At 36.4% G+C, this 22,240-nt stretch overlaps 1 protein-coding gene across 6 annotated transcripts in view; it reads left to right on the plus strand.

The window, feature by feature from the left end:
* MTA1 (metastasis associated 1) overlaps nucleotides 1-9,101 on the plus strand; it is a 255,336-nt gene extending 246,235 nt beyond the window's left edge. For 5 of the 6 annotated variants that reach the window (XM_051977993.1, XM_051977995.1, XM_051977996.1 and 2 more), the window contains 3 exons: nucleotides 4,374-4,405; nucleotides 6,226-6,377; nucleotides 7,208-9,101. In XM_051977993.1, the coding sequence (XP_051833953.1) occupies nucleotides 4,374-4,405; nucleotides 6,226-6,377; nucleotides 7,208-7,355 (332 nt within the window). In that variant the 3' untranslated portion in view covers nucleotides 7,356-9,101. Of the gene's footprint in view, nucleotides 1-4,373; nucleotides 4,406-6,225; nucleotides 6,379-7,207 lie in introns of those variants that run through there. The other variant, XR_007950699.1, reaches the window with a different exon arrangement.
* The last annotated feature ends 13,139 nt before the right edge of the window (nucleotides 9,102-22,240 follow it).

Below are 22,240 nucleotides of genomic sequence, written 5' to 3' on the forward strand. Positions count from 1 at the left end.
GATGTCATCTTCAGTCTCTTTTTCTTACTATGAGGTCACTGAATACTCTTCCCATCATATGATCTGACGTTTCTAGCTGGTTCCAGAAGAATGTTCTATAGGCATTTTTGATAAAGCAATATAATCTACTTTCATCATTCTGTCCTGGTTCAGATTCTAGATCCTGGCTTATAGTTCTCGATGGGAACAGTTTGGGATCTGGAATTAAATTTACTCCCCTTTCCTTTAAACATTTCTCTCTAAACTTCTTGCATTATACCTCTTGTAGCTTCAACAATGTGCTAGTCATTTATCTTAGAACATTTAGAGAGTAGAAAGGACTTAATTCTATAAATACAGGCTTGCTGAGACACAATAACTGCTCTCCATGAAACACCAAACAGGTTGTTTATGGAGACAAAAATCCACAGTATGAGAAGTTGAATTTGTGTGATTTGTCTTACAAAGTTTAATTAGACTGTGTTTGACCTCACTGGGGAGAGTGGTTCTTTGATGTTTTAAAATAATCTTTTGAGATATCTTCAGATACCCGATAGAATCGAATCCCTGAAACATTTGATAGCCTATAATAACTTGTTTACAAAACTTTTTTGAAGATTATATAAATGTTGTCTCATGATTTAGTAGTCATTATTTTCTTTCCATAATGATATCTTTGAGCTTTCATCTCTCATTTGAACTATTTTTAGGATAGATTGTTAATTTTTTACAGAGTATTTTAACCAGAGTCATTAAATCTGATTTAAATTTTGTCAATCTGACTTTCTAAATTTACTAGTTTTTAATCTCCCCTAACCTTGACCCTTGAATATTGTTTCGTAGGCTGTCCCATGCATGCTGGTCCTCTGCCTTTGCAGAGAATTGTTAGGTAGGAATTAATTTCTGGATGGATAGAAATATAGGAATAAAGGAGAGGTAAGGGAACAGAGCTGAATTATATACTGTGCCATATGTACTCTTTACCCTGAGGTAGACAGTTATTTTGGGGTCATTTCCTGGTCTTTCCAACCTAGTCAGGTTTGCATGATGGACTTTGAAAGTGAATATACCTAGGGACAGGAGCATGTTAATTTAGTAAGAGATCTGGCCTAAAATATAGTTCTGCTATCCTTCTCTTATTAAAGTTAGTTTTTAATTCCAAAAGAGCTAGTAAAAGATGCATGTTATTAAGTTATCTGCTTTTAAAAATTGTCTGAGTTCTTTCTCCCAGCTGAGCTTCTAATACTCAAGTGAGCATCATCAGAGTGATCCTTAGAGTCACACTAATTAGCTAACAGAAATGAAAGAGAGAAGTCCCATCCTTTTTTTTTCCTCTCCCCACCCTCCCTCCAGTGTCATACCATTGTCTTCAGATTCCCTGGAATTTTTTTTTTTTTTTTTTTGAAATGCCAAGAGTTGGAAAGCCTGAGGTTCTGGGTCCCAAATCCTGCTGATAGACCTTGGAGTTTCTTGTATATGACTGGAACAGGCCTTTTTCAGAATAGTTGGAAATTGAATAATGTCAAAGCTTGCTATCTTGGTATTCAGTGAAGATATTCACTCTAGTGTCTCTAAGGGCCAAAAGCTTAAAATTTTCTATGGATGAAATCTCTCTTAGAGGAATCCATGTGACCAGAGTCAGAGGTAGTTTGCTTTTCATTTTTCAGAGTGTTAATATTTCTCACTTCCTTAAAAGACTTAATTTGTTCAACCTTATGCAAAGTCTTCTTTGGCAGCTGTTTCCTCATTTTCCAATGCCTAGTGCTACTGCTTTAAAAATAGACATGTTGATGGATCCTGATTAATACATTTTATCTTGAAATAAATCAATAATTAAATGTAGTCTTTCTCAAGTTAGCTACTAGTATAGTATTTACTTATTACCTCCCTTCCCATGGAGTGAAAGTGGCTTTCGTTCTGCTTCTCTGTGTCTGACTCCACTGGGACGTTGAACTTTGTTCCCTTCTAGTCACAGATCCTTGGGGTAACATTGAGCTTTTTTTTTTCCTTTTCCTTTGCCAATATGCCAATTTGATAGGAACATACTTAGGTAAGTAATTTACAATTACATTATCATGCTTGTTTTGCATTCACTCTTTTCTATTAAATTGCCCAAAGGACCAGTGGAAAAGACAGAGCCTTCCAAAGATCCCTTCCTAAGTATATAGTCTAAAATGACTCTGGCAAACATTGGACCCCCTAATTTTTTCCAGAAGAGGATTTATTCTTTATTTTCCAAATCTTGGTTTAGTTAGATACTATATTTAGCATTTAGAATGGTTCAAATCCTATCTTGTCACTCATTAAATGATTGTAAACAATGAGCTTTTACTTTTCTAGGCTTCAGTTACCTTATTTATAAAATTAGATTTTTTTTTTTGTACTAAATGATTCCTTCCAACTTTAAATCTTATTTTCCCAGCAGCCATTCTCACTCTCCATCTTACCCTGAACCTTTCTACATTCATCTTGGGATGGTCTTTTGGCCAATTCTACCTACTTTTCAGAGATGCTCACTTTGTAGTTCAGCAGTTTAAATCTTAGGACATCAAACAGAGAAATTCCTACTCCATTAGCTGAGAAGGTTCAAACTCTGTTGTTCCCACTATTGACAATTCAGAACCCTATTCTTTAGTGCCATAGAGTCCCTTTCTCCTCCAGGCCTTGTACTTTCTATTCCTAACATAAGTATACTGCTGGGATTTGGCAACCTGCAGTTACAATCAATATCCACTTGTGTGCTAATGTATACATTGAATGTTAGCGACCTATTTCCCCAAACCAAGTTTCAGTTTTCTATTCAGGAAATTTTCTTTTGAATGGAACATTTGTGTTTCCATGGATAACATAGAGAATGATAAGACAAGTTAGTTATTAGTAATGAGCTTCTAGGCTTTAGGATTAGGATATAAACCATGCTCCAGGTTAATTGATGTGGGAAGCTTTCTGCTGAGAATAGATCTTCATTGAATAAGAATAGGAGCAGAGGACAGAATTAAATAGCCAGTCTGTGGTTTTATAAAATAGTACCAGAGATGCTGTCAGACTTTAGCTCTGTCTGTTAACACCAAAGTATTTGCTTCTTGATACTTCACTATTCTTCCATATAGACAACCTGGAGAATATGTCATTGTTTCCTTAGGCAGGTAAAGATGGAAGAGATCCTTTTTTTTTTTTTTTTTTTTTTTTTTTTTTTAATCAGCAGGTAGATATGAAAGGGATTTGGGTATCCTCCAAGCAAGCAGGAGCCATGAATCAAGGAAACGACTACTTCTTTTTTAGTTTTGGTTTCCAATGCTTATGCATCTATAATCCTGGCAAGTTGGGGGCAGGAGAGTATTATGAGCCAGAATTCTGGCTAATACTTACCCTGGCTTCCTCTCATCTTCCTTCTCTGTTTATGGCAAAGGAAGGAAGGGCAGGGCCTGTTTGGCAGGCCTGGGGACATCTACTTTTAGTCACAAATAATAGTCACAGTAGCCCATAGGATGTGTGGATGGTACTTGAGTATCAAGATGAAAATGCCTCCCTCCCCCCCCCAAAAAAAAAAAAAAAAGAAAGAAAAAAAAGGTGAGTTCAGTTTAGAATTCCGCAATGTGAACTGGGACTCATGCCTTCAAGAACTTTACATTTCAATATTGATTAGTAAAGCTTTATTAAGGTCTAATTTGCCTGAGCCTTAGGAAAGAATTTCAGTCATCTTTATGTAGACCAATTTACAAGAACTCATATGCTCATTCTCTGCTGTTTATTTCTGGTATTTATTTTTTTACTTATTGTTGCTCTGTTAACTCTGTAAACCCCCTCCCTATGTTCTGTAAAGTTAAGTGTACGCTGGAATCAAAGGAACAGACAGTGCAGAAAGGCAACTATTGATTCCCAGAAGCAAAGAAATATGATTGTCAGAACTTTTCTATCTTCTGAATGAGCCAAAAGCCAGGCCCTAGAGTAATTTCCTTACCTGATAATGGAGAGAAGTTGTACCATCCTGAAATTTTGAGTCTAGCTTGATCAAAAGTTCAATTTGCCACTAACTAGATAGGATCATTATTTCCTTTTTCCTCCAAGACTAACACCAATTCAGCTTGTCTCAGATATTCAGGAATTTGGCTATAGGTTGGAAGTAGTTTTCTTTTTTCCTTAAGTTTGTTACCCCTACATCCCTTAGACCCAGAATGTGTGCCTCAGAGACAGTGATTTTTCCTTTTGTAAACCTGGGCTCTCCATCATATAATAAAGTTGATTACCTTAATTCATGGTGCCCCATGCAAGGGGTTTGCTAGTCAAGGAAAGAAGCATAAATTTAAAATATTGCAATTTTTTTTATTCTGTATGATTTTTGTCGTGGAAGAATTTTTTATCTTACAAGCTGTATTCTCTTTCCTGTTTGTTAGGACTGGCTAACCATGGACCAACCAGACAAATGGTAAGAGAGAAAACTCTGCCTGTGTCTAAATAGCTTCTGTGAAAGCCTTCTTTATCACATATACCTCCTTATTGTGCCCTTTCAAAGAGGCATGGGTAGCTTTACTGCTTATCTGCCTGTTCCAGACATATAGAGATATCACTCTTCAGAGTTTATTCATAAATTCTCCTTTGAATGGAACATTTTTATGTTTCCATAGATAACATAGAGGATGATAAGACAAGTTAGCTATTAGTAATGAGCTTCTAGGCTTTAGGATTAAGATACAAACCAGGCTCCAGGTTAATTGATGTGGGAAAGATGTCTGCTGAGAATAGATCTTCATTGTGTAAGAATATGAGCAGAGGACAGAAGTAAATAGCCAGTCTGTGGCTTTGTAAAATAGTACCAGAGATGCTGTCAGACTTTAGCTCTGTCCATTAACACTGTGTTTTGGATTTGCCTTTGTGATCATGGGGTTCTGAAATTTTCCCCACTTCTAACTACCCAAGTCACAATCTGATTTTCCACGATCTGTGACTAATGGTTTTGAATGATCATCTAGTGATCTCTCCCTACCTCCTTCTATTGTGTATATTATTTCACAGTCAAAAAGAACCACGGGAGCTAGATACCAGGCTTTGACAAGCTGTTAGACTTAAAATCATTGTGGAATTTGAATGGGAAGTGAGTGGGAAGGCTTCATTGCAAACCATTTTGTTATCTCTGCTCCTGGAGGAGACTGGCTTTTTTTTTTTTTTTTTTTTTTTTTGGTATCTGATGACTAAAGTTCTGAAGTCTTTTGGGGGAAAAAAGAGTCACACCCTAACTCTTGGCAGGGTTAAAAATATGCTTCTTTGGTTTGGGGAACATTCTTGAAATGCCAACCAGAACTCAGTGTAGGGTATGCCAAGGGAACAGCAAACATGGGTGGATCAAGCCATAGAACTGACCATTTAACCCTAATCAGAAATCAGTGACAATAAAAGCTTTCCTTTCCTGATACAACCTAAAAATATTCTCTTTACAACATCAGTGTTCAGTTAAACCTTTTTTTCCAGTTTAACATTGTTTCTGAAAATCTCTGACATTGCTGGGGTTGGGGAAAGAAGTGCTTTTATTTTCTAGGTAAAAGAAATAAAGGGAAGACAGCTAAGTTGTGCTGTTGAGATGAAAAAAATTTTCCTTTTGAATGGTTATATTAAAAATATATATATATTGGATCTCTTTGAAATCACAATTTTATAAATATTTGATAAAAAGAATGTCCTGGAAAGTATAGTATAACTTAAAAGTTGCCAGCAGCATTCATATAATGTATAGTAAGATACTGTAAAGCAACAAAATTTGGATTTTCTTCTTTGGAAGTACATCTGTCTCCCCTGCCTTTCATGTACATTTCCCTCCCTCAGTGAATACACTTTAGTGAGAGGGATACCATTTCCTAAAGCATTCCAAACTTCCCTGAAATTATAAGGATCAATATCAGATTTCTCTTAGGCTTAACTAGATCTCAAAGAAGAATTATAAGTTATGCTGATATCCTGGAAAGTACATAAAATCTTTCTTTCATATGTGAATGAAGGAAGAAAAGGATGGGGTGAAGAAGTGAGTTTTATGAATGCTTTGTTTCCTTCATCAACTTCTGTGGTGACACTTTCCTACTCTGTCTTCAACCTCTGAAGTCAGTCATATTTAAGGTACTTTGTTTAGCCATATGGTAAAATTGTGTCTGGAACAGTCAAGAACAATTACTCCTTTTCTCCTTCTTTATATATGTCATCTACGAGTGCAAACTGATTATTGGCTATATAGTTATTATCTCTTATGTATTATGTTAGGGACCAAGCCGAAACTTGCTACTCAATGGGAAATCCTATCCAACAAAAGTCAGATTAATTCGTGGTGGATCCCTGCCTCCAGTGAAAAGGAGGAGGATGAACTGGATTGATGCTCCAGATGATGTGTTTTACATGGCCACAGAGGAAACCAGGTAGGACAGGGGGCTTACTTACTTCAGTTAAAATGGGGCCCTCCATTCTTATGAATGGAGTGGGTTATTTTCTATTAGCTTATACCATTATTAAAAGTAGTATTTGTGGGGATAAATGGACCTTTCTGCATTTCTTCTGAATGAAGTCTTTTGATACAAAGGATTTCACTTTACATCCCAAAGAATATCCTTGTCCAATCCCTCTTCCTTTTCTCCTTCTCCTACCTTGAGCCTTTCCTTTGGGAACCCTGAATAGTAGGATTATATGAGTGCCCTATTGACTAGAAAAGTAAATTTAAAAAGCTAAAAATAAAGATCTGAATTAACCAGTGGACTTGACCTCTCCAAGACTTTGAAAAGGATTTGAGGCCAGCATTTCTCAATCAGCTGGTAGTTGATCTGAAATAAGATTATTAGGATCTGCTCTGATCAATTTGATCATCAGAGATTCTTTCTTCAGAGGCAGCAATGTATAGTAGAAAGAACGCTAGATTTCAAATTAGAAGAAATGTTTTCAAGTCCTGGCTGTCATCCATAATCGCTATTACCTTTAACTTTTCTGAATCCTCAGTGCCCCATCAATATAGATAATATCACTCTCTCTGTCATAGAATCATGAAGAAAATTCTATGTAAGCCTTAAAGCATTACACAAGTGGGAGTTACTGTTATTATTTTTTAAAGCTAGTCTTCAAAAGACTGACTCATTTTTCTTCTTCCCTCTAACTCTAAACTCCAGTCCTCAGGAAGGACCAGTTTTGAAAAACAGCCTTTCTTTTGTAGGGGGATTTACTTAAATAAATATTGTGGCTGTTTGTTCTGTATTTGTAGGAAAATAAGAAAGTTGCTTTCATCTTCTGAAACAAAGCGAGCTGCCCGGCGCCCTTACAAGCCCATCATCCTTCGACCGAGCCAGTCCCTACAGCTCAGGCAGCAGCCCCTGCCAGTGAATGAGGAACCCATCATCATTGAGGACTAGCAACCTTTGGGGCCCTTCAGACCAGCTTCCCATCCTGACTGACCCTCTGGAACTCTTCTGGATTTGTTCAAAAGACATTTTTTCCACTGCCTTGATGAGGCACTGAAGAGGGGAGAATTTGCAAAGCACTGATTTGCATATTTTAATCCCCTTAAGGAACTTGATTACTTCTGTGACCATAAACAGCTTTTGCCTGTGCACTCTCATTCTTTATCTCTTCTACCCCTTTCTCCTCTCTTCCCTTCTCTTATATCTTTTTTTCCTTTTATCTTTCTGTCCTCTTCCCCTCCTTTTTCCTTTCTCCTCTCTCACTTCCCTCTCCCTCTTTCTCTCCTTGCCATTTTCTTTTTCTTCCTCTTCCTTTTAGCTTGTGTACTCTTCTTCTCTTCCTCCCTTTTTCCCACCACTTCTATTTTTATTTTCGGGTAGCCTCCCCTTTCCTGTTTTCCTTCCACTGGCAGAGGACCCTGTTCTTTGTGTGGACACATTCGAGAAGAATTGAAGTTTAACTTATTCAGAGAATACAGAACAGTCATATTTAGCTTTCTGTTTACTTTTTGGGTGGAGTGAAGACTTGGAATCTTCTTTTGTGTCACTCTTGGAGCTAGCACTGTTGGGCCTCTGCTTCCATGAGGCTGTGTTGTAAGATTTTGTTCTATTCTGTTGAAGGTGCCATTTCGTTTTATTTTTATTATCTTTTTTTGTAGATGAACTTGAGACCTGTAATGCTTATATTTGGAATATTAGAATCAGAAAAGCCAGCAGCAAGTTCAGCTAGTTGTCTTGGGTCTGTCCCTTTTCTTTTCAATAATTTTTGTATTCAAACAGAACAGAAAAGAAGTCCAAACCTTTCTCATCTCTTTAGCACCAAAACTAGCCCCTCTGCTTGGCTCCCAGAACACCTGTTACAAACCCAAGAATCTTGGCAATATGCATGTTCTTGCCTCTGTGGGTTCATAGTGGAGAATGCTGAGAAGAAGTAAGAATATTCAATTGTTTACTTCTCCTACAAAGGGATCAGGAGGCTAGGCCCTGAGTCTCTAACTTAATGACAACTAATGTTCTAGCACAGGCCAAGGACAGAGGAGCAGCAGCAAAAGTCATATATTACTTAGCCCCATTTTTCTAATTCCCCTTCACCACCACTACTACCAAACCCAAATCTTAGAGGACTTTGGACTTGACTCAGCATCAATATTTTGAATACAATGTCCTTAAATTAGAAGACCCTGGCTTGTTAAGCTACATTACTGAACAATTTCTATTTTGGAAGGAATTTAATGTTCAATTGGATTTTAATTTGAACAAAGCTTGTCTCCCAAAGTCATGTCTTTTCACCAGAACCTGTTTGTGTTTCAGGTTTTCATATCTTCTGGCCTTGTTCTATATTTGAAGGCCTGCCTGGTTTTTCTCTTAAGTCTCCTCTATGTGGGGCATTTCTGAACAAAAGAAAAAAGAAATCTCTACTGTGTTTGAACAGATGTAAACTCTCATTTGCAACGTGTGTTGACTTGTACATGCCCCTGCCTCTGACAGACAACGCATGGAATAAAGCCCTTAATCATTCCTGCCTATTGTGTGGCCATATGACAGACCAGGGGACCCCTCTGTTGAACCCACCCTAGGTGATAAGGTTTGCTGTCCGCTGGCTGCGTCAGGCACGTGGAAACCCTGCGGCAAAAGACAAGACATTTCCATTCCCTTCCTTACAGTGCAAATAAATCCACCAATGGAGCTTTTGTGAAATGGTTGTTGTCTCTGTTTGACAATGTTAAGGTACAGAGAGAAAGAAGAAAGGAAGTAAGTTTCCTGACTTCTCTATGTTTAGTGGGTATGGGGAAGTCAGAGATTAAAATGCCAAACTCTGACACTGGCTTGATATATTTGTAGGCCAAATTTTGGGAAAGTTTCATATTGAGCTCATTATAGTATAGACTAGGAGATATTGTCCTGACGAGGGCCAAGGGAGTGTTCTGTGAAGCATAGGAAAAGGAATGGCATACATTCATTTCCACAGTGCCTAGATGAAGGCAGTATGAATATTGATTGTGGAGTCCGAAAACTTTAGTTCAAGTCCCCAGCTCTGCTACTTCTGTGGTATGAAACCCTGAATGAGTAATTTAACCTTTCATGCTGGTGAGGATAAAATCTTTGTCTCACAGGATGGTTAGGAGAAAAACATTTTGTAAATTTTATAGTGCCATATGAATTATAAGCTTAGCAAAAAAGAGAAGGGAGGGAGAGAGAGAAGGAAAGGAAGGAAGGAAGGAAGGAAATGTGGAATCAGAATTTGAAGTTCCTAGCTAAAAAGAGAGAGAAAAGAATTTTCCAACCCCTCTCTTCCCTTCTCCCCCAACCTAGAACAAACAAAAAATTAGTTGTTTCAAGCAAGCTTATTTGGTTAGATTATATTATGTTATTGATGATGCCAGAGTTAAGGATTCAATCTCTGATCCAAGAATGAGCATTTCATAAAGAAAATTTCTCACCCCTATCCAGCATTCTCCATATGTCCTATCAGACACATCTAGGAGCATACAACACAGCCTCTCCAAAAGACAAGACTAGATGAAGAAGGAGTGGGATGGGGAAGGAGAAAGAAAATTGTCCAGAGAAGTTAGAAATTGGAGTGTCTTTCAAAATTCACATATGATGCAATAACAAAAGTATGTTTGGGGAAAAAAAGGGCATGTATTATAGCTCAGACTAATAGAATCTTAGAGATCTTATCACACAGTCCAACTTAAATCAATTTAACAAATGGTTCTCAAATATCTTTAAGTATAAGGAACTGTGTTAAAGCTTTCTACTTAGTACAGAATTCCTTTCTTTTTGTATCCTCCCTGATATATTCCCCAAGTTAATAGAGAAGCTTTGTAGAATGGAGTCCCAGTTCTTCCCGGGTGGAGAATGGGTTGGAGGAAAACAAAGGAAAGCAAGAAACTTGGTATGGTAATGCTTTGTTATGACAATGATAGTTTATCCTTGGGTCTTTAATGTGTGATGCAACCATCTGCCCATGTACACACTACAGGTCTCAGACTAACAACATTCCCAGTAATTCTCCAGTTCTGTCCCTGTCTACCTTGTGAGTGATACTTGTAAGGAAACAAGTAACCTTTTTCCAAGGGAGACCCATTATCACAGCTCTTTAGGACTATTATCTGCTAGCTTTCTCCCCCATTATTTGTACTCACCTTGCCTGTCAGTCAGATTGCCCTGTTACAGTGGACCATTGGATTCAGACCTCTTGCCAGACTAGATGTGTAGAAGATCCCTACTGGCTAGCCTTGTTATGTTGCTACCCAGGTGTTATGGGGCTTCCATGAATAGATAGATAGGCAGGCAGGCAGGCCTTGGGTATTCAAATTTGGAAAGGCTTCACAACTTTGCCCAATGGCCACCAGATGGCACCAACTTTACCTTTGACAAGCTAATTCAGAGGCCTTGGTATATTCAGTTTATATGAATGAAGGCATAAGAGAGTATTCAGTCTAGAAAAGTGAGGACTTCGGGTTAACATGATTTCTGTCAATATTGTAGGACTGTTACACAGAAGGAAGTCATTTGAGGAGAGAATACTGAGTTACAGAGTAAAATTCTGATAGAATAAGCTGCTTCAGTAATAAGTTACTCATCTTTGGAGATGTCAGTTGGCAGCTTTCCATAATACATCAAAGGACAATAGACTTATTTTAGGAGGCCCAGAGTCAAGTTTAGAACAGCCCTTCCCCTCTCTGAACCTGTCTATCTGTATCAAAAAGATAATTGAAGTGCATTTTTAAAAGTACCTTCTGTCTTAGAAATTTTATGAAAAAGAAGGCCCTGGAAACCTAAGGGAAATCAGAAAAGTTGCACACTATGCTTGTGGAACACAAGTAAAAAGCATTTGAGCAGGACTGAGGACCTGCTAGTTGGTCTTTAAATGTGAATACAAAGTCTAATCATAGTAAACCCTAGTAGTTAACCTGTGTAGGACTACACAGCAAGTTCTGCTAGGAATAGAAGTGGTCCCGTGTTCAGAGCCCAGAGTTGAGTTCTAACAGATGACCAAGCAGTGCTAAACTCAGTAAAGGTAAGATAGAGAGGAAATACAGCCTAATTGGATGTGAACTAATTGGCTTGGTCACAACCTGAGGCTCCTAAAAGGTTTCTAGATTCTTAAGATCATAGATAATAGAATATAGAAATATTCTCTGAGAGATTGTGCTTTTTTATTCTCATTCCATATTTCCCACTCTCCAACTTCTGCAACAGGACTCCAAGCTCCTCAGCAGAAATATGAGTCCAGCTCCCCAAAGACCACCACAATCTCCAGAGTAGGGGAAACTGATGCTTCTTTATGTTGTGGATTAGCTGGACTAAAGACATCATCAAGGAAAACCCTTGTTCCAGAAAAGCCATTGTGGTCTCAGGGTCATGAGTTGAAGTTCCAAGATTAGTGAAGTTTGATCTAATTTTAAAAAGGAGCTGATGCTCAGGAAGTTGATGTGATTGAGGCCCAAGACTGCTGCATCCTATCATAATGGAAAAAAATCAGCCTCAGAGTCAGGAGATTGGATCATGTGAAATCTCAACATTACATTGTGCAACTAGGCAAGTCACTTCATCTCTTAAGGCTGTTACCCTTCCATAACATCAGGATAACAATCCTTGTTCTACATATTGCTCAGTGTTATTGGGAGTAAAATACTTTGTAAATCATAAAAGGCTTTTTTTTTTTAAGTTTTTAATGACTCCCACAGTCTTACCTTTTAAATTTCTAGTCCTCTATAGAGATTGATGCTAATCCCTTAGGTCAAAGTTCCTGTCCTGCACTGGCCTTTGAAAATGAAAATGAAGGATCTTAAATGAAGAATCTTAAACCTCCAGTGGACTTGGTAAGATCTTAGCCAGGATTATATGAAATTGTGGAGCACTTCCCTTAAAGGGTCTCTTCCCTAAACATTTTCTATATTCCTCATGGTGTGCTGTGCCATGTGGTTGGTGTGGGACTGAAATATTTATTACAAATTCCAAAAAGATTCTGCTAGTTCAAGAACTTTGGTCAAGAAACACTAGTTTATGTTCCCTTTCTTGTTCAACAGTTAACTAAGTCACTGTGATGGAGTCTTCCTTATTCAAATCATATCTTTTTGATTTTTTTGATTTGGAAGCTCCCTCCAATTAGTCTATATCTTTATACTCCCTCTTTTTTGGTAGTTCACAGTCTCTTATTTATGGTTGTAAAACAGAAGCAGCACACATGCTCTTTTTCTTGAACAACTCGCAGTTTTTCAAGTATTTCAATGTGAACTTAAGCTTTCAATCTTAAATCAGTCCACTGTGTCTTGTTACTTTGCTTACTTTCTCATTATTTTGCTTACTTTTGTATGCTGTTTCCTCAAAAGAAGTTAAATTGTTCAGATTTAAGAAATGCTACTTAACACTTCTCAAACTTGTTCAGATAGGAGTCTGGATGGAAACATCGTTTACTCATACATCTTGGAATATGAGGGGTAGAGAGTTGTAGCTATTCCCAGGGCTGAGCACAAGAAGAAAAGGTAGTCTTAGAACATGTATATCAACTTTATTGATATGCACCTTTCTTGATTTAGAAACATAACTTCTCACTACTCCACTCCCAACCTCTCCTATCCATCAGCATCCTTAATAAAAATGTCAATAGACTACAGCCCACTGAAAGGGGGGGAGGGGAGGAGAGGGCGGAAACAAATACCAACAAGATTTTAATGAAATACAAGTTCAATGAAACAACAGTAATATGTAATTATAAAGGGGGGACTGTTTTGTGTTGCTCATGTATATTATGTGAATCCACATTGGTTTACCTAGAATGTGGCTCATAGGAAAGCAGGAATAGGTATCTCTAGAGTCTCTTCCACTCACCCTTCTCCTAGGGAGATTGGTTCTTACCTAGAGGAGAAGCAGGTAGTTGGAGCCAAAAGCTGGCTAACTGTTCTCAGAGAAAAGGTATTATGCTTACCTCCCCCTATTGACTATTAATGGCCTAGGGGAAATAATTTTTGAGTTTCTGATTTCTATCCTTTAATGGAGGAAGTCCCCAAGCTCTCTCTCCAAGAGTTGACAAATTCCTAACAAATACCAATTCTGCAATGAACACAGCAATTTATTCAGATTGATGGCAAATAGAAATCAGCAGGTATGCAGATGATATCATAAAAATAAAAAAAGTGAATAAGCTCCCTCACTTGGAGCAAAGTCTCAAGTTGATACATAGCTCAACTAAAAAAGTACCGCATCTCACCCAAAGGGAAATTCTCAGAAGTCTTTAGTATGGCAAGCAAGGGAGGGGAACATAATTAAAATGCAGGTACCTCTCCATATCTGCTGCTGCTTAGTAATTCTGTCCTTTCAGGCTCCTAAAATGATTCTGGAAATGTGTTCTTACCAATTCTACCCCTCATATAAGTAGGGAGCACTGAGTAATCTCCACTAATAAGGAAATTCCCATGCAAATAGATCTTGAACAACAATTTAAATAATAAAAAATAGTGTGCAGAGCCAAGATGGCCGAGAGTAGATAGGACATTGCCTCAGAATCAATGCTAGATCAAGCTTCTGAACAAATTTTGGAGTGGCAGAACCCACAAATATTTGGAATGTAATAATTTTCAGCTTAATGCATATGTGTGTGTATATATATATATATGTATATATATATATATATGTCTGTGTGTCTGTGTGTTTTCTTAATTAAAAATTTAAAAAAAAAGAATTATATATTCTTGTTATGAGCCAGAACTCTGAACTTGAAACAAGGAATCTTACAAAGTGCTAAGTCAGTGGGATTGATTATGGTTATCTAGTTTAGCATGGTGCTTAATAGTTCCTTAGTGCAGTGTATGTAGTACTTAATATAGCTCTACAAGATTCACACCTATGATAATGGAGTATATAACAGCCATAAAGGACTGGATGAGATTCATTTCAACTTCAGTCAGGTTCTTGGTGCCTCTCCTGGGAGATCGAGAGGCTCAGAGACAAGAGACAGAGAAGACAAGTAGACTGGAGGTGGGAGCTCAAGCCATCGGACTCGGAGAGATTCATTTGCATCTTCATCAGCCTCGTGGTGGCTGGCCTGTCCTCCTGCATTTTCTCTACTAACCAAGTCCCCTCTGAAGGGTACAAGAAAGCTAGCTGAGCACCAGGCAAAGGAAACAAAGACTTTTGGACTTTAACACCTGGCTATCCTCATGTTGATTACTTGGCTGAAATGAAGGCTACTCCCAAGACCTCCAGAAAATCACCAAAAAACATTACATATTCTTAAGTTGGTATTTTGTTATATATTTTGAATCTTCCTCAATGTTCTATTGGGCATATAATATTCTCTTGTTTCATTTTGTTTTGAATTGTTTTTCTGTTTTTCTTTTTGCCTATTGTTTCTTTAAATAAAATAAATTTGGAGGAGAAAAAAAATATCTCAGAAGGACTTCAGGAAAGGTCTGTCTCACTTGGTCAAGGAGGAATGAGACCCAACACAGATGGCACAGGGAATCTAGCAAGTGTTGGCTACTTTGTCTTAGTTCAGAAGACCAGTGAATGAACAGGCTAACTGAGATCCCCAAGGCAACCATGAAAGGCAAATTGTGAGCCCCTAAACCCCAGAATAACAGGAGGGACTTGGCCAGGCCAACCCAGCACAATGAAGAAGCCTGCAGCACCCTTGGCCCCAGCTTTCTCAATGAAAGGCCCCTTCTCTATCTCCTTTTTACAAAAAAAGCTTGGGGCAATTACTCCTGTGCTCTAGGAGTACAGCTCAACTTTTTAAAATGAGCAAAAAAAGCAAAAAGAGCCCTGACCTAAGAGAGTTACTATGAAGACAGGCAAGATCAGAACACAAATCCAGAAGAGGACAGCAATGGCAAAATGCCTACAGGTAAAGCCTCAAAGACTTGAGAACTGGTCTCAAGCACAAAAGGCTCTCTTAGAAGAGCTCAAAAAGTCTCTTAAAAGAGAGACAGAAAACTTCTTAAAAAGTTAAATTTTATCAAGTGGGGGAAAAAAACAACTTAAAAAATAGAATTGATGAAATGAAGAACAAACCCACTGAACAAAAACAAATCCTTTAAAAGTACAATTAGCTAAATGCAAATGGAAGCTTAAAAAAAAAAAAACTTATTAGAAAAACAACTGACCTGGAAAATAGATCCAGGAGAGACAATCTAAGAATTATTGGACTAACTAAAACCCATGATTTAAAAAAAGAAAAAAAGAAAGAACCTGAACATTTTTCAAGAAACCCTGATATCCTAGAACCAGAAGGTAAAATAGTCATTAAAAGAATCCACCAATCACCTCCTGAAGACCCCAAAATGAAAACTCCAAGGAGTATTTTAGCTAAATTCCAGAATTATCAGATCAAGGAGGAAATGCTACAAGCAGTGAGAAAAAAAAAAAATTCAAATATTGAGAAGCCACAATCAGGATTACTCAAGTTCTAGCAGCTTACACTTGAAAGGATCAGAGAACATGGAATATGATATTCCAGAAGGCAAAGGAATTTGGATTACAACTAAGAACTACCAGCAAATTGTAAGCACTATCTTTTAGGGGGGAAAGATGGTCATCCAATGAAATAATAATTTTCAATCATTTTTGCTGGAAAGACCAGAGTTAAACAGAAAATTTGATCTTCACATACAAGCATAAAAAGGTAAAAAGGAAAGAGAAAACCTTTTTTTAAAAGTTAAAATGATTACATCCCTACATGGGAAAATGATACTTTCCAGGGAAGTAGAAGGAGTAAGGGGGAAACTAATAGAAGGAAGAACAGAAGTAGAAAGAGGTGAGAAAGGGAGGACTGAAAAAAGAGCAGACCATCAATTGGAGAATGGCTGAATAAATTATGGTTTATGAATCTTATGAAATAGTATTCTATAAGAAACAATCAGCAGGATGATTTCAGAGAGACTTACATGAACTAATGCTAAGTGAAGTGAGTAGAACCAGCAGAACATTGTACACAGCAGCAGCAAGATTATATGATGGTCAATTCTGACAGATGTGATTCTTTGCAACAGTGAGGTGGTTCAGGCCAGTTCCAATGGCCTTTTTTCTGAAGAGGTCTGCACCCAGAGAGAGGACTTTGGAAACTGAGTGTAAATCACAACATAGTATTTTCACTATTTTTATTGCAGCTTGCTTGTATTTTGTTTTTCTCATTTTTTTTCCTTTTTTTTGATCTGATTTTTCTTGTGCAGCATGATAATTGTGGAAATATATATAGAAGAACTGTACATGGTTAATATATTGGATTACTTGCCTTTTAGAAGAGGGCATGGGGAAAAAGGAAAAAAATTGCAACACAAATTTTTGTAAATGTGAATGTTGAAAATAATCCATGCATATGTTTTGAATATAAAAGGCTTTAATTTAAAAAAAAAAAAAAAAGGCAAGGTAGATTGAGAAAACACTGGTGAGAAGGGAAAGGCTAAAAAGAGAGAAAAATGTAACTTGGGGGAAATAGGATGGTGGGAAATAGAGTAATCTTAACTATGCATGGGAAATGAAAGTAGATAGCAGAGTGGATTAAAAACTAGAGTTCCACAATATATTGTTTACCAAAAAACATTTGAAGCAGAAAAATACATAGAGAGTAAAGGTAAAAAACTGGAGCAAGAATATATTATGCTTCAGCTGACATTAATTTAAAAAAAAGGGGGGGGTAGCAATTCTGATCTCAGACCAAGCAAAAGCAAAAATAGATCTAATTAAAAGAGATAAAGAAGGAAACTTGCTAAAGGGTAATAAATAGATAGGTAATGAAGTAGAATACTAAGTAGAAGTTGAGCAAGAAGCAGCAAAACTATACTACCGAGGGATCTTAACGTCTATCAGAACTACATAAATCTAACCAAAGAAAGAAATTAAGGAGGTGAATAGAATTTTAGGAAAATTAGGTATTATAGATCTTTGGAGAAAAATGAATGGGAATAAAAAGGAATATACCATTTTCTCAGCGGTACATGGCACCTACACAAAAATTGACCATGTTTTAGGGCATAAAAACTTCACAACCAAATGCAGAAAGACTAAATGCATCATTTTCAGATCATGATGCAATAAAAGGCTATGGAAAAATAGACCAAAAATTAATTGGAAACTAAATAATCTAATCCTTAAAAATAAGTAGGTCAAACAACAATAGTTTAATCCAAGAGAATGACAAATGAGAAAACATACCAAAATTTGTGGGATAAGCCAAAGCAGATTTTAGGGGAAATTTTATATCTCAAGATGCTTACACAAATTAAAAAAATCAAGTTTTTAAAACTTCCAATTAGATACCAAATTAGAGATTTGAATTCATTTATACTAATATTAATATAATTGAAAGTGAAACTATTAAACTAATCAAACTAAGTTGGTTTTATGAAAAAAGCAAAAAGAATTAGATAAACCTTTTGGTTAATTTGATTAGAAATAGGAAAGAAGAAAACCAAATTATCAGTATCAAAAATGAAAAGGGTGAACTTAACACCAATGAAGAGGACATTTAAGGCAATAATGAGGAGCTATTTTGCCCAATTGTATGCCCATAAATCTGACAATGTAATCTATCCATGTAGAGTTTGGATGTACATTTACAAAAATGTAGATTGACCAGATTAACAGATGAGGAAATAAATTACTGAAATAATCTCATTTTAGAAAAAGAAATTGATAGGGATTTACAGATGAATTTTCTACTAAAATAAATCCAATATTATGTAAACTATATGGAAAAGTAGGTAAAGAAGGAGTCCTGTCAAATTCCTCCTATGACATAAATATGGTACTGAAACCTAAACCAGAAAGAGCCAAAACTGAGAAATAAAATTAACCAATTTTCTTAATGAATATTGATGCAAAAATCTTATAGTAAAATATTAGCAGAAACTATAGCAACTTATTACCAAGATAATATACTATGAAAAATGTACTTATACCAAGAATGCAGGACAGGTTCAATATCAGGAAAACTGTCAGCATAACTGACATAAAACTAACAAATCATATGAATATCTCAATAGATGCAGAAAAAGCATTTGATAAAATACAACACCCTTTCTTATTAAAACACTAGAGAGCATAGGAATAAATGGAATTATCTTTAAAAGGAATAAGGAGCATCTATCTAAAACCATCAGCAGCAAGTATTATATGTAATAGGGATAAGCCAGAAGCATTCTTAATAAGATTGGGATGAACCAAGGTTGTCTATTTTATCACTATTTAATATTGCAATATATTTTTGGACAAACAAAACCATTGCAGCCAAGATTAGAAGAGAAGCAGAAAACTGGAAGAAAAAATTTACAATCATTGACTCAAATTCATAAGAATACAAGCCATTCCTCAAATGATAAATGGTCAAAGGATACAAATAGACAATTTTCAGATGAAGACATTAAAGCCATTGTCATGTGAAAAAAATGCTATAAATCACTATTGATTAGTGAAATGCAAGTTTAGAAAATTCACACCTCTCAGATTGACCAAGATAACAGGAAAAGATAATGATGAATGTTGGAGGGGCTATGGGAAAACACTAAGGCATTGTTGATGGATTTGTAAACAATTTGGAATTGTGCCCAAAGGGCTATTAAACCCTGCACATTCTTTGATTCCGCAGTGCCTGTACTCCAAAGAGATCATAAAATAGGGGAAAGGACCCACATGTGCAAAAATGGTTATAGCAGCCCTTTCTGTTGTAGCAAGGAACTAATTATGTGGATGCCTCTTAATTGGGGAATGGCTGAATAAGTTATGATATATGAATATGATATAATAAGAAATCATGAGCAGACGATTTCAGAAAAGTCTGGAAGAGCTTCCATGAACTGAAGCTAAGTGATCAGAACCAAGAGCATATTGTACACAGTAACAGGAAGATTGTGATGGTCAACTGTAATGGACTTGGCTCTTTTCAACAGTGAGAATTCAAAGCAATTCCAATAGACTTGGGATGAAAAGTGTCATCTGCAACTAGAGAGAGTATTTTGGAGACTGAATCTGTATCAAAGCATGACATTTTCACTTTTTGTTGTTGCTTGTTTTTTTCCCCCTTTTGATTGGATTTTTCTTTTTTTTTTTTTCCTTCTAAACATATTCCTACATTTATCATGCTACATAAGAAAAATCAAAAAGGGGAAAGGGAAAGGAAAAAAAGCGAGCAAACAACAAAAAATTATATTGTGATCCACCTTCAGTCCCCACAATACTCTTTCTAGATTCAGATGACTCTCCATCACAGATCTATTGGAATTGGCCTGAATCACCTCATTATTGAAAAGAGCCAAATCCAGTAGAGTTGATCACCACATTATCTTTGTTACTGTGTACAGTGTTCTCTTGATTCTGCTAATTTCACTTAGCATCAGTTCATGGAAGTCTCTCTAGGCCTTTCTGAAATCATCTTGCTTAATCTGATTTTTCTTGTGCAGCATGACAAATACGGAAATATAATTAGAATCGCACATATTTAACCTATATCAGATTGCTTGCTGTCTTGGGAAGGAGTGAAGGGGAAGAAAGGAAAAACAAGGTTTTGCAAAGGTGAATGTTGAAAATTACTTTTGTATGTATTTGGGGAAAAAAAACACTTTTGAAACATAAATAATAAAAATAACACTGACATAGAACACTAGATTGAGATCAGAAAACCTGGATTTGAATTCTATATATATATATATTATTATATATATTATATATATATATATATATATATATATATATATATATATATATATATATATATAAAACTACCCACACCTTAAGAATGTAGTGAGGAAGTACATTTTAATCTATAATAATAATATTTATAACATTTATGTAATGCTTTAAGATTTATAAAATATTTTACATATAATTTGATCCTCATTAAAAAACCCTGTAAGATAGGGGATCATTATCCCCATTTTACAATTAAGGAAACTGAGACAAAGAAAAATAACTTGCTCAATTACGCAACTGTTAAGATGGGGCAGGATTTGAATTTAGGTCTTCTTGGCTCCCAAGTTCATCACTATCACCACTGTGACTTAACTGTTTCTACTCTATAACTATATATTCTATTACCTAGGAGAAGCTGCCTCTGATTCAGGAAAACCTGAGTTCAAGTCTCATTTCTGGCATATAGACAGTTATATGACCCTGGTCAAGTAATTTCACCTTTCATTTTCCCCAAGTTACAGATTAGGTGTTGATCTACATTGATTCAGGCAAGTTTCTTCACTAAAAGTTTTCTATACCATTATAAAAACTGAGGGGACCTTAAACTCTTTTGATAGAAGCACAGTATTCACAATGAGGAAACAATAGTTCCATTTTACTTTACTAGATTTTACAAATCTAGATTATTGTACGTCATAAGAACTATCTTTTAGGAAGGAAAATGAAAAAGCAACAGTCTGATAGGAATTACCAGGATAGTGAAAAGACTAGAGTGGTTCATACGATAATAGCATGAAGAAACTTGAAGTGTGTAGTGGACAGACCATAAGATTTTAGAGAGGACATGAACTCTGTCTTCTAGTATTATAAGTCCATCATATGAAAGAGAGAATAATCTTTATTTTGTTTAGCCTGGGGACAGGACTAGGAAGAAATAAAGAGGTAGGTTTTAAATTTTAAGGAAAATTTCCAAATTCAAAAGTAGGGCTGCTTTAGACAGTAATGAGTTCCCATCATTAGCAGCTTTCAAACAAAAAAGCAGCTATTTTTTTCAGCACATCATTGTTAGGATTCCTGCTTAGTTAAGTGCCAGACTGTAATGCCCTTAACTCTTTTCCAGCTCTTGAGATGTGATTCATGGCAAGGCAGAAGGGAGGAGAGGAACAGACTGAACACAATTTCTCTTTTTTAGAACAAAACACGACAAGCCCTCTACCATTAAGTCCTCTACCTAAAAGTCCTGCATAAGTTTTCAGCTAAAATGGGTGCCCCTATTTGTAGTTAGGTGGCACAGAGGGGGTCCTGACCCACTTCATGATGTAAGCCAGGTCAGGATAATAACAGTAATAACTTACATTTATATAGACTTCAGTAATCCTCTAAGGTTAGTAATGCAAGTATTATTATCCTCATTGTACAGTTCTAAGACGTTATAAAGCATCTGGCCATGCTCATACTGTCACTTTTGCTTTGCTTTCTCATCAAGTCCTGAATTTTCTGTTTGATTACAGCTGACATTGGAATGCATCCTAGATTTAGAACAGAAACAGACCTTGAGCATTCTGCAAAGTTCACCTAACATCACCTAGGAACCTTTAGCTAGAGGTACCTATAGCTCCAAAGGGGTCTGTCCTTGGGCTATCATGCAAGTGGATTATGTGTTTCTAGGGAGATATGATTCTAAAAAGGACTGAGCTGGGCCAAGATGCACTTGAACTGGAATATGCCCCTCCTAAGAAGCTGGGTGGGAGTAGGGTCATGAAGGCAATGACAGCAATTCCTAAACTTTTATAGAGCAAACTATTGACTGAACCAGCTTTGTTTTATCTTTATATTGATAATGAATTTTGTTACTGTGTCCATAAACTTGAGTTTGGGGCTTTGAATTGAGCCATCACTGAAAAATTCTAAGACTATAAAAAAGGAGAAAAATTCCAAAGGTGTACTGATAATAATCCACTAACTTCTTGACAAGTGCCAGGTTGGATAGTGTGTGCCAAAAAGGAATGGCAACATTGACCAATTATTTCAGATGCTTTATTCATAATGCTATACAACATTAGAGTTGTGATAAGGTTAAAAAAGCAATTGTATAAGGGTATAAATATGGTTGAGAACTTGAGACTTTCATCAGATGCATGCTAAATGCATGAATCTTGATTGAATTAATCTTAGTTATCACAGTTGTTTTTGGATGACTGATA

This window comes from Antechinus flavipes, chromosome 2 (assembly GCF_016432865.1).
Source record: "Antechinus flavipes isolate AdamAnt ecotype Samford, QLD, Australia chromosome 2, AdamAnt_v2, whole genome shotgun sequence".
In the NCBI taxonomy this organism is placed as follows: domain Eukaryota; kingdom Metazoa; phylum Chordata; class Mammalia; order Dasyuromorphia; family Dasyuridae; genus Antechinus; species Antechinus flavipes.